Source organism: Seriola aureovittata, chromosome 16 (genome assembly GCF_021018895.1).
Source record: "Seriola aureovittata isolate HTS-2021-v1 ecotype China chromosome 16, ASM2101889v1, whole genome shotgun sequence".
Taxonomy (NCBI): domain Eukaryota; kingdom Metazoa; phylum Chordata; class Actinopteri; order Carangiformes; family Carangidae; genus Seriola; species Seriola aureovittata.
Window position 1 is genome coordinate 17,904,973 of NC_079379.1, and position 13,035 is coordinate 17,918,007.

Consider the following 13,035-nt stretch of genomic DNA (forward strand, 5'->3'; position numbering starts at 1 on the left):
CTTGCATAAGTAGCTCCAGTGAATACCATGGTTTTTACACGCAAAAAAAGAAAGTTTTGAGTGTGTGATTGCTTTCCTCCTTGCTTTCATGAGTGTATCTTCAGGGACAAAGTATTACTCATCATAGTGAAGCCAACAGGAGTCACTTTAACAAGAAACCCTCTCCTGTAGCACAGTGAAGCACAACAGCTTATGTAATGCTGTTATTTTAGCTGCTCAAATGGCATATATGTCAGGCTACCTCTAATTACTTCTTCCAGGACGTGTGTGTTTGATGTTACCACTGTATAACAAAAGTTAATTCAGCAGAGAGAGAGCGAGATAGAGAGAGCGAGATTGAGAGAGAGAGAGAGAGAGAGAGAGAGAGAGAGAGGGGAGAAATACCCTAAATAATTTAGATGGGATGGACCTGGAAAAGAGATGGGAGTTGTGAGATAAAGAACTAGAGAACTACCAGAGAGGATGAAATGAAAGTGAGGCTGATTTGGAAAGGCAGTCAAAGCAAACAGAAAAAAAGGTATCAGTGCTTAGGGAGTTTGTGTGTGTGTATAGAAGAAGGGAATAGATAAGAAAGAGATAGCAAGCAAACAAAGAGCTGAAGATAAAGAGCAGCAATAAAACACAGAGGAGTGTTGGGAGATCTGATTTAAAGAGAGAGAGAGCAGAAAAAGACGTGCCGGCTGATTAAGGAATGAGACTGGCGGAGAGGACAATATGAGCGAAGAAAGACACAGTGAGAGGGGAAAGGCTTATGAGCGAACATGCCGGCCGGGGCTCTTGGTGCAATGCAGACGGCATTGCCATGGAAACGAATGTAGGGAAAGCGCAGGCGAGGAGGAGGGGATTAAATAGGAAGGAAGAGATCACTGCTTCGCACCGTGGGGAGAGGTGGGTGGGGGGCTGTTTTGATGAGAGGGGAGGGGCGGGCTGACACATGAGCAACAAGTGTGGATATGAAGTTAAAATAATAGCGACTTGATAGTTGAGAGATGGATTTATACTGGAGGTGTCCCACTTGTGTATATGAACTCACGCTCAAGAGTGTTTTGACAGATTCACCATCATCGTAGAAACATTTGACCACCATGATACATAAATCATACACACTTGTAGCCTAATGATATTTAAATAATAAATGTAAACACTATATTCTTGAACAGCAGGCCTGTCAGGTCAAGTTACTGTTAGCAGTGGCAGTGTTAGTCCAGATTTCCGTCTGATGTACAGGAGTTTCCGTGAAATGTTGCTTCAATAAATTTAATTTTTTTTTTTTTAAGTGATGGGGGATGAGCCTGTCGCCATGGCGCCAGTTGTCTCAGGTGGCATTGTCTGGGTCCAGATCTGAGGGCGGGGGTTGTCATGGCAGCTGGAGTTTGTCTGGGTGTGATGCTGCGTACACTCTCACACACACACACACACACACACACACACACACACACACACACACACACACACACACACACACACACATATTCTTGACTGCAGGATTATAAATAGAAGGCAGCAGAAGGCAGCACCCCTCTCCTCATCTCCAGCGCCCATGGGACCCCATCATTCTCATCTTTCTCTTCACCCACCTCTCCTTAACACTGACATCTACTTGTCTTCCTTCTTCTGTAACACTCCATCCTCTTGTTAAATATCCTGTTTTCAGGCCCCTCAAAGTCTCATTATGTGGCTTTGTTTGCAGTCTGCTTATCTCCATAGTGATGGTGGTGATGCAGGGTGTCTGTGGTTGTCATGGCGATGAGAGGGGCACAGTGAGGATGCTTAATGAGCTTGGAGTTGCTCAGGCTAATGAAGTGGGACGGCTGTACCTGGGTGTGCGCTCAACTAGCAACTATGAGCGACTGCTTGTTAAAAGTCTCCTCTGGTGACTTCACTGCACCATTCGACTATCCGGGCTCCTATAGAGGAGAGATGTATGAGTTTCTACAGCAACCATGACTGCAGCCATAATGAGCTGCACAGATGCAGCACTAAAACAGAGGAAGTTCACCAGTTTGTGCCTCTCAATGTCGCTTTGTTAATCTGTGATTTTCTTCCACATTAACAAGTTCAGTGAGGGACAAAACTTACAGGTGTGTGTAAAAGGTTTAAGACATTTTTAAGAATCCCAACTGCAGGATTCAGAAAACTGCCTAGAAAGCTCCTGTCAAAGGGAAGTCCCACAAATTAGTTGGACACTTTGTAGAGGTCTTTATATAAAGCAAGCTTTGCTGACACAACTGCACACACAGGCTTTCTCATCCTCCCATCTGACTGAACTGTCACCCTGTAGCCCAGACTGCTTACGTGCAGACACTGTGCATGAAAGTGTAAATGTTGCTTGGAGGTGTGAATGTACAAACACCAGCGCTGTCTAGTGTCAGCATGACATGTCTCTACAGATTATTGTGTTAAATAGCTTTGAGAATGTAAAGTTTTATTGTTTACAGTTGTGGACATCAGGGAGAACTAAAGTGTTTCTGTTATTCTTTTATTATTTGTTCTCAGCCTTTAATGTTTTAATGTAAACTCTCGTTAGCATCCTCTTAAGAATACTCAATCAACGTAATATGGTGTAGATCTAATTAATGACTCCTGTGTGCACTGATAATGGGCGTGGAACTAATGATTATTTGCACTCATTTCGTTTATTAATCTGTGGATTATTTTCTTGATTAATCTGTTTTGTCAATGAAATTTCTAAGTCTGAGTCCAAGGTGATGTCTTCGGATTCCTTTGGGTTTTTCACCACCAGTGCAAAACCGAAAGAGATTCAATTTACCAGCGTGTGTGACAAAGAGAAGCAGCAAATCCTCACATTTTAAAATCTGAAACCAGAGGATACTACTGCTTGAAAAATTACTGAAACGATTGGTCTATTGATTAGCTAAACGATTAATTGACTAACCATTTCAGCTCTAGTATATATGTGTGTCTGTGTGTTTGTCAGTGGTTGTGTATATATCTATGTGCAGTCCCCTGAAAGGCTCTGCTAAGATGTGAGCTTGCATTGACGAGCTGCCTCTTTTCACTCTGAGAACAGATAGCGTTACAAAAACGAGAGCACGGTAGTGATAGGAGGGATAAGGGAAGGGTTGACTGCTAAAACTGCGTGAGTGCACAACCTTACATGTCACATGCTGAACCCAAATCACCTACGACTTTGAACTCAGCACGTCAAGATAGTCTGTCATTACAAGGGATGATGTCCTGAAAGCTTCTTCTGGGGTTAGCAGCTCTCCAGCTCACTCTGTTCTCCTTGTGTCAGCAGAGTTGTGAAGCCTAAATACCTCGCCTACCTCCCTCCCCTGCCCCTCCCAGCTCAGCCTCCTGACTCTCTTTCTGCCCCGACACTCACAACAATCCTCAAGCCGCCAGTTTGTGTATGTTTCTACCTCGTAAGTGAGGCTCAGAAGTCCCCCTAAAAGCCCATCGAGCCCTACCCGCAACAGCCATTGTAGTGTTTAAAATGCGATATAGTAATAACCTGCGAAGTGGAGAGATTTTCCAATAGTGCAGGGACATCCCTGTGGATATTAGGTGAGATTGCCTTCTTGCCTGAGTGAGCTCGCTTCAAAACAAAGAGTGGTGAGATGGGTGTTCTCAAGGCTAACCTAAATTCCTCCTCATTTCTAGTTTCAAGTTTTTAAGTGAATAAACCAAACAGTGTATTGAGTCGTTTTGAAAAAAAGCAGACAGCCTGGATAGCTGATGTAAAGCCCATCTCACAGAGATTTTTGCAGAAACATCTATCCACTGTCAGTTTCAGTTACAAATAGATTTTGCCTGAGGAAATGTATACCATAATATTAATATCTGCAGAAAAAAAAGATGTGATGGGGTTCAGATCTTTTCATAACACATATATGTGCCTGGTGCTGGCCCTGTAATAATACCTGACTTCCTTATCCGAGAGCGCAACGACTTCCTGTGATTATTATGCGTTAGTGGATTATCCTGCTGAAATTTAGGCCACTTAAAGCAGGAGCTGTGACCTCTGTGTTTTCCAGACGGCGGGACAAAGAAACTTCGCAGCACCATCCGACGGAGCACAGAGACTGGCATCGCCGTGGAGATGAGGAACCGAGTGACACGGCAGGGCAGCAAGGACTCAACCGACGGCAGCACCAACTCAAACAGCTCCGACGGAACGTGGGTATCCAGCAGGAAGTCATCCATCCATACACAGTATCCATCCATCTAACGTTAGCTCTGTTCTGTCTCTCTCAGGTTTGTCTTCCCTACCACACGCCTGGGGCCTGAGAGCCAGTTCAGTGATTTCCTGGACGGACTAGGCCCTGCTCAGATTGTAGGCCGGCAAACACTAGCTACACCCCCCATGGGTAAGCCAAGAGTGACATACACCATCCAACTTTACGTGTCAGTCAGTTTAGCTCTGGTGATTCAAAACCCTGTGATTAGAATGTGCTTCAAATTGTCTTTGCTCTCATGTAGGAGCAACATTTAGGTGTGAAACATCAATTTAACATTGACAAAACAGCACGTTACTCCATGATCAGTTTCATTCATCAGCAATGAGACAATCACTTCTATATAAATAAATCTGTAATACCAGAGTGTGTGAATGTTTTTGGACTGAATACGTCGATTAGATACAGCCATATGCAAACATACAAACTGTTGGATGCACAGCAGTGTCTAAAAATACTACACAATACTAGTGTTTTCACTCAGCACGAATGAAGTTATTCTTGCATGAGATATAAATCTTTCATGCAAAGGTCACTGCTTGTGGAAAACAACAGAGGAGAGAGCAGTGTGCTCCACCATTCCTGATCGTGATGACAGACTGACAGCTCTGCGTCGCCCCCTGCTGTTAGATATTTGCAACTACAACATAACCGAACGCCACAAAGCTCAACTGCAAACAACGTTTTGCTTCTTTTTTTCTGATTATTAAGGTTATTATAGGATTGTTAGAGAAGGTGTGTTCTCCCTCCACAGGGGATGTCCATGTAGGCATGGTGGACAGAGGAGGGCAGCTGGAGGTGGAGGTCAACCAGGCCAGAGGGTTGATCCCCAAACCGGGCTCCAAGAACATACCAGGTACTTTGAACTGACTTCATGTGCTGGGAAATTTCACTGACTTTGACGCTGATGTAGCAGCTTCACTGTACTGTTTTTTGTTCATGTGTGTTGGGTCTACAGCGACCTACGTAAAGGTGTATGTCCTGGAGAATGGAGTGTGCTTGTCCAAGAAGAAAACCAAAGTAGTGAAGAAGACTCTGGACCCCACCTACCAGCAGGCTCTGTTGTTTGATGAGAGTCCTCAGGGCAAAGTCCTACAGGTAAGCGAGACCTGGACTTTTTCTTCTTTTCTACCTTTTATCATTTTCTTTTTGCTTTGAGTTAATTCCCACACCCAATACACAACACAACTTTTTGAATTCTCCGTCCTTATTTTGGATTAAAATATTTGTCAGAAGATCTCCTTGCAACACTGGGGAGAGAATTTAATTTCCTGTCAGAGCAAGCAGACTTGGTTGAAGAATTTTCTTTAATCTAGTAATGTTTTCTGTAGCAAGGTGCCTTATTCAAGACATTGACCATATCACTAGAAGATTTATTGAGGAAGTGACAACAAGTAAAATTCCCTTTATAATGAAAGGTCCATTTATAGTGTTAAGATCACAAGTTTAATCAGTGATTTTACATATTTTCAGGGTGAAGGAATGATCTGCAGTTTTTTTTTTGTTAGAAAGTTTTGATGCTTTGCAGAAACAAATGCAGGTACAGGTTTAATATTAAGATATATGAAAACGATTAAATATTTTGACAAATAGTTTCATTGACAAATACCAACCGAGCAGCACACAGTGACACAAAGTCACATTCTCATGGTATCTTTAAAAACATGACGTACGACTTGTATCATAATAGGCCTACTGTATTTCTTCATGCCTCATCTTCTCTGTAGGTAATAGTGTGGGGAGATTACGGGCGTATGGACCACAAGTGCTTCATGGGAATGGCCCAGATCCTTCTGGAGGACTTGGACCTGTCTGCCACAGTCAGCGGCTGGTACAAGCTGTTCCCTACCTCCTCTCTGGCAGACCCCAGCATCGGACCCCTCACCAGACGGCTCTCCCAGTCCTCTCTGGAGAGCGCCACCAGCCCCTCATGCACCTAGACCCCCCCCCCCCAGTAGACACCCACATGCAAGGACACAGGCAGGAGTCATGCAGACACAGACACACGTACTGTATATACACAGCGACTGTATTTGAAGTACAAGACAGGTAGACATACACACACACACACATATATACCCATGCGCATCTGTGCAGGAATACACATGTGACACATAATAACTGATCTCATCCACGTGAATATACACACTTGAGGCGCCGCCACATCCTTTACTGGACATTACACTCTACTGAACGTCCATATCATCACCCACTGATCAGTGTTTTTAGTCGACTAAGCAGTGAGCAAATCCAACTTGAAGTAGGCATAATTTACCAGAACATGTAGCATTTTTCACCCTCTCATTTCAACATCTCCTGCCATGACACAACGATCCACCAGGTGCCATATTCTGCATTCCAACGTATCAGATCTCCGTGGCACGATTCATCCCAGGGCCATCCCGATGCCAGTTTCTAAACTCTCTATGCCAAACTAAGAAAAAAAAACTTTATTTTTTAAAACCAAAGCAATTGTTATTGTTGTTATTATTACTATAAGTAGTAGGTGAACTAGTATACAATATAAAGTATGGATATGTAGCAGAGTCTATGACTTAGATGTAATGCAAAAAAAGAAGATACATTCTACATATGTGAGCTGAGAATGGTAGGTCAAACACGTAAACATACCTGGGCAGCAGGCTTGGATGTTCACATAATGGCTATTATGTGAGGTAGCAACACTGCTATTCTATAATTTTCACAGGGCAGAGTTTATATATAGATATACATATATATACAGTATATCTATATATAAATAGATAGATAGTTAAATACTTATTTGTGTTTACGTATCGGCTGCATTCTGCATGTTTGCTTGCAACCCTTAGTAGAGACATTTTAAAGTGCTTAAATCTTTTCATTTAGCTTGCCTTGGCCAATGTAACAGGAATATAGTGCCACTTTATTTTGCGATCCGTCCCGAGAAGAGAGCACTGCACTGAAGTTAGGGAGAAGGATGGGGCTTTGGTGACAGGGAGAGCGCTATCATTGCCACCCGCAGAAGAAGAGAACAAATTAGTCAGCCAGCTACACATTTCGCTGAGAAACAAATTTCTGATCCTGCCTTCATCTTTAGAGCAAAGGACTGTTGTACCACACGGCACTCAGCACAAAAGCTCTGGTCTGGGGTTCTTGTGTTCCACATCCAGGGCGGTGCCGCAGTCACACTCCCTCTCTCTCTCTGTATACCAGCATCCTAGACTTTGTTTGGACTTGCTGTTTGATTTCCCTGTTTTGATGTCATCTGTTTTATCGGACTCTTCCTAATTGACGAAAGAGGCAGGGAGGTGGCGAGCATGCCTCTGTCTCCTCTCCCCGTCTGGTGACATCACAGCCAGACATCCAACCACAGGCAAACACGCACACACCTGATATCAACTACAACCTTTAACCCTCCTACTTTCTCTTTCGGTCACTCCTCTCCGTCACACTGACTGTAACTAAACCTTTTGTAAAAGTGTAAACATGTTACGCCAGTATTATTTTGCTAGCAGGGTGATTGTTAACCTGCCATATAAGGTAGTTTTACTTGTTTCAGGTGCAATATGTCAAATCTAATCCATCTTTCCTGTCAGGCAGTGTCTGTGTGTGTGTGTGTGTGTGTGTGTGTGTGTGTGTGTGTTTAAGATAGCACTTTACTGTAAAATATGTGTTATGTTTGAATTCTGAACCTGCAGTTGTTGACCACTTGTTAATTTATTTTTTTATTTTATGTGGTCACACTGCACTGAGCATCTCTGAATCTTTTAATTGAACGCCAGCATGCAAAGTGTAACCTGAGCGCGTGATGAATTGCAGTGTAAGGGCCCGCTAAAACAGCGGAAACAGGTCATATTTGCCTATAGCATTTACATGTAAATCTGAGCTCTCATGTAAGTAATTTATTTCCATAAAAAATATATGCTTGGAGAAAAATATTTTTGGGTAGGAAAAGTCAAAATAGTGTTTTAAGTAATAATAAGCCAAGACATTTACTGTTGCATTTGCAGTTGTGTTTGATTGATTTAAAGAAATGGTTCAGCTGTCAAATGTCTTTCTCACAAAGGTAAGACTGACCTGTTGGCTGTTTTAGTTAAATGTGCAATGGTTGAGTCTTCACTGACAGCAGAGGAGTAGCTACTGCTGTTTCCTGTTTTCTTTAAGATGAAGACAAATTTATACCTGTCACTTCAGTGACTTTTTTTTTTTTTTTTTTTAGAGTCTTTTGAATCTGTCTGTCTTAAGACCAACACCTAACCGTGTTTATGGATAAAGACACTAAACACAGTCGTATTTCAGTAGTGTTACGAGAGCTGACAGTCTCAAGCTATAGCCTATTAAAAGCTTGTGTGTGTTTACGAGCTCGCATTTGGTTTTATTACCTCCATATGTTCTATCGTCTGCTAAGAACTGTCATTCCTCTTTTCATGGTTCTGCAAAAAAAAAAAAAAAAAAAGGGAAAAACTGAGGTATTTTATCTTCTCAGCACCTCAGACCAACAGAATTCACATTTCAACGCTCTTTGAACTTTGCATAAAGGGATCTCTGGCAATCTTGAATTTTTGGGAGGAGGGTGATTGTTGTTTTTGACCCTCTCATTATGTATACCACCCTTTTTAAAAAGAAAAAAACTTTAAAAAAAGACCCATTAAGGTCTGAGTTCCAATTTCCTTTATAGTTTGGAGCTCTTCCTTGCTGGATCTTTACTTGTATGGTCATGTATATGAAGTAATTTTATGTACCTTATTGATTTGTATCTATCTATTTTTGTGGACAGCTGGCATGATGTAAAAAAAAAAAAAAAAGGACTTATACTCTTGGTATTTGCACACGTTCTCTTCAGTGCGCGCGTTTTATGAAGACAAAAAAAACCTTGGTTGACGAGAGAGAAACTAAGTGGAAAGAACATAAAGCTTAAAAAATAAAAAAAAATAAAAAGAAACTTCAAAGGAATTTCTAAACCTGTATAACTTCCCTGCTGAATGTTTAGTCTTTGGTAAACTCTATGAAAATACTGTTAATATTTTTCCATGTGATTTCCAGTATTCTGGAGCTTGTATGAGACTGTCTGTGTCCCTTTTGCTGTATTGAGAAACCCAAAACATTTAACAGTTCTGACTATAGAAAGTAGAAAAAGACACAGACATGTATAATTATCCTATAAGAAGTGTATTTACAGAGAGCAGAGAGCATTTGCCAAATTTTGTCCAAAATCCTTTGATCCCTGCAACCAAAAAGCAAAAGTTGAAATGTTGCCTTTCTTCAAAGTGTAGTGCGGAGGTGTGTGTCCTTTTAATGAGGTGCATTTATTGTACTGTGTGATGCACAATGAGTGGCAAGGCAGCAACATGAGTGAGTGAGAGAGAGATTTTAAACGTGTAGATATTTACTAAAAAGTCACTTGTAAACTCAAGTTGACAGTGGACCACAGCGAGGAGAATTTAAGGGATCAGGGTTTTCAGATATGAGCATTAACACCTTTTTTCTGTCGTCATGACATTTAACACAGATTAGAAAAATGTACTGTAGTGTCACATTATTAACATGGATTGTCTCACAACATGATCATTTTATTTGGACACATGTTTTAAGTCCCTTTTTAAGAAAATTATTGTAAAGCTGCAAAAGAGGGCTTAAAGAGAGTTTGACGGTTCACAGGCAGCAGAGTCGCAGCAGGTCGTCTGAGAGTTTTTATGGTTTTCTTGAACTGAAAGGCTTTTTCTTTTTTCTTTTTTTCAACATGAAGGAGCAGGTTGCTAAATTGTGGGACACTTGAGAGTATTTTATTTCCAACAAGCACGGAGCATGTAGAGCAGATAGGTAAAGATAGTATTAGCTTGACAGTATTTGGCTCTGCGGAGATTTGAATGTAAAGTCTGGATGATGCTTGGAATGTAAACCCACACACTTGCTTGTTTCCCTGTAAAATCCACATTGAGCATTCTATAACCCAATTTTATTGCGTGTGAAACTTTTTATAATGTAACTTTAATCAACCCGAATCGTCTCTTGAGTGCTATGTTTGAAAATGTATTTTATTTTTGTAAAGAAAGAGAGGTATTATTCAGAGAAGGAGGAGGGAGAGTCAGAGAGGCGGTGTGGGCGAAACCTGCCTTTTTTTGATTCTTGTGAAAATGAGGGCTTGTTCAGTTTACAATGGCCTTATTTTGTGTAGGAGACATTGCTTCACTATTGTAGCACACAACTGAAAGTTTTGACAAATGTATTTTGCTTGAAATATTGTACTGAAGTTATATATGTGTATATGTATAGTTTTATGAATGTATTTCTTAATCCTTACACCAGAACCGAGTGTAATCTTTTTCTCATCTTGTTTGCTACACTGTCTCTTTGAAGACTTTCCAGGGAACCTCGCCTGCATTCATTCAGGTGGCCCCCAACTTTTACTGTACTGTATGTCTTATTCTCTGTGTATTCATTTAAAAAGAACAGCTCTGTGGTTGAAACAAGCATGAATTCTGTCTGGCTAAATGAATTTTTATTTATTTGAACTGCCACGATGGGTTCCAAGCTAAAGGATTGCTCCCCCCCCCCTCACCAATTAAGCTATCGATTTAATCTATCAAGCTGATGGAATTGTTTTTGATTTTTGTACTTTGCACTAGAAAATGTTTGCCGCATGGTTACTCTGATGATTTTCTCGTATTTAATCTTTCTGATGGTATGATAATGATGATAATTATTACGATACTAACAAGTGGCGATGATGATGAAGTCAGTTAGACCCAGTACCACACTGATGGGAATTTAATGAGATGCAAAAGAATTGTCAAATATGCTGTATCTTAAAGTAGCATGGACTTAGCCTTCCATTTTCTTTACCTTTCCTCTGGCAATAACCATTGGCTGTAGCCCCTTACTGTTGCTGTTGCTCACTCTTGGCTTCAGCCTTTTCATCTCTCCTAATATTTTTGGGGATGTGGTATCAGTACCAGCTGAACTACCACGATGACAAATACGATATAATGTCACATTTGCAAGAGCTAGAAGAAATTTAGACTTGACAGAGCATGCGGTGCATTGTGAGTAACTTCTATTTCCACGATAGTCCCCCAAGAGCAACAGCTATTAATTTAGTTTTTTATTTCTGCTTTTCCTTTTCTAACGAAGCATGCATTCCATATGTCTGTTTGCCAATGTAGCAGGTGTCACCGAGAGCGAAAACAGACATCACTGCTGAGTTGATGGGCAAATTGGTTGGAGTTTTTTGCTGCTGAATACGCCAGTTTGTCCTCATCCACGTCTATAAATGTTGGTAATCACAGCACAAGTTTCCTGAGTAGCCATTCAGTCCTTTTAGATGTCTGTCAGACTATATGAAGGCCACTGTAGCTTCCCTCCCCCACTGTTAAGACAACCATTATCTTATCAAGCCCAGCAAAGCACAATGTGTAACCCCAAAAATAAAGCAAATCCCTGAAAGGTTTTGATAATATTTAATGGACCACAATTATATTTTTAAGCACACGTTGTAGATCGATGACTTGGAGTCAAATGTAGAGATGGATGAGAACGTCAAAACGTTTAGCCCAGTTAAATTGGATTGCTGGTGTTGGTAGATGAGCGGTTGTCTTTTCTTAACTGGCCTTAACCTTTCCACCAAGGAGTGTTCACAGAGTATGTTTTAAAGGGCAAAGCATAGCAGACCGTCTGATGAAAGGATGCAGTTTATGGCAAAGAAGAGAAAGGGAGCTGTAATTTTATACCTGTGCTTTGTAAATGTTTTCTATGTGCAGTATTTGATAATGTAAAACTGGTATTTTTGTGGTTTGTACGCTGCAGAATTGATTACTTAAGGTGCACGTAGTTTTGTAAGAAAATAGAACCAAACTGAGGAACAAAAAGAACAATTTCGGATTCAGAAGCCTGTATTTGCATGCCCTTTGACATCTGGACGCAAAGTCAATAAAGTTTATTTGAATCACAAACGTTTCTCAAGTGTGTATTTTAACATCTTCAGTCCCAGGTGGGCAGTAGTAGTTTTTTTTATTTTTTGGTAGGGGGAAGCAGAAACAAGTTTAAAACACAACATTGACATATTATCACCTTTTAAACTGATATGTAGAACGTGTCCTATACTTACACATTGGTTCAACAATAGCATTTGTTTGTGCCTCTGGCTATCTGATAAGTTTAATATTCCCACTCTGTCTTTTTGTCTCCACCAGCTCCTGAGGAAGAAAATCGGCTCTTAAAAAGCTCGACTATGTCCAGCAGCCAGTCACTAACCTTGTGTCCGTCTGCCATTTGGTGCTGAGCAGGGTTAGCATTCAGCAGATTTTTAGAGCTTTTCAGTTGGAAACAGCTGGAAGCTGGAGCCAGAAATGTCACTATAAGAGCCATGAGACTTAAAACAAACAGAAGTTGTGACCTCTAAAACCAAAAATATGGGCTAAAAGAACCTAAAATCTTCCATAGACCTGAGGGAAACTGCAAAGTCAGATGATGAATCTCTGTGGGTTCATCAGTTCGCAACCCCTTTGACAGTACATCATCCATTATTATAAAAACATTGATTGTAGCCACTTAAAAGCCTCTCATTACCTTCAGCTATGTATATTTTGCACACAAGGGACGTTTAAACAGTTTGCTGAGAAGAATTGAGTTACAAAATGTTAAATATGACAGATCAACACAGAACAGTAACCCAACTCTTACAATAGGATTAAAACCAATAAGTAGCTGCAGGCAAAAATGTATTAAGTGCATAACGAATTGATAACATTCTCAACTACTTACAGAGTGACACTTTATAGCCTGAGGCCTTGCTTCTGGAGAGTGGGAAATAACGTATCTTGACGTGTGTGAAATGCAGCCCAAAGCAGCAGAATGG

General features: G+C 40.9%; 1 protein-coding gene across 2 annotated transcripts in view; it reads left to right on the forward strand.

The window, feature by feature from the left end:
* The window catches only part of rims3 (regulating synaptic membrane exocytosis 3), a 38,010-nt gene extending 25,880 nt beyond the window's left edge, over positions 1–12,130 (forward strand). For both annotated transcript variants that reach the window (XM_056399356.1, XM_056399357.1), the window contains exons 3-7: positions 3,999–4,140; positions 4,219–4,331; positions 4,954–5,055; positions 5,158–5,297; positions 5,927–12,130. In XM_056399356.1, coding sequence (XP_056255331.1) covers positions 3,999–4,140; positions 4,219–4,331; positions 4,954–5,055; positions 5,158–5,297; positions 5,927–6,139 — 710 coding nt within the window. In that variant the 3' untranslated portion in view covers positions 6,140–12,130. The remainder of the gene's footprint in view (positions 1–3,998; positions 4,141–4,218; positions 4,332–4,953; positions 5,056–5,157; positions 5,298–5,926) is intronic.
* Positions 12,131–13,035: the final 905 nt, after the last annotated feature.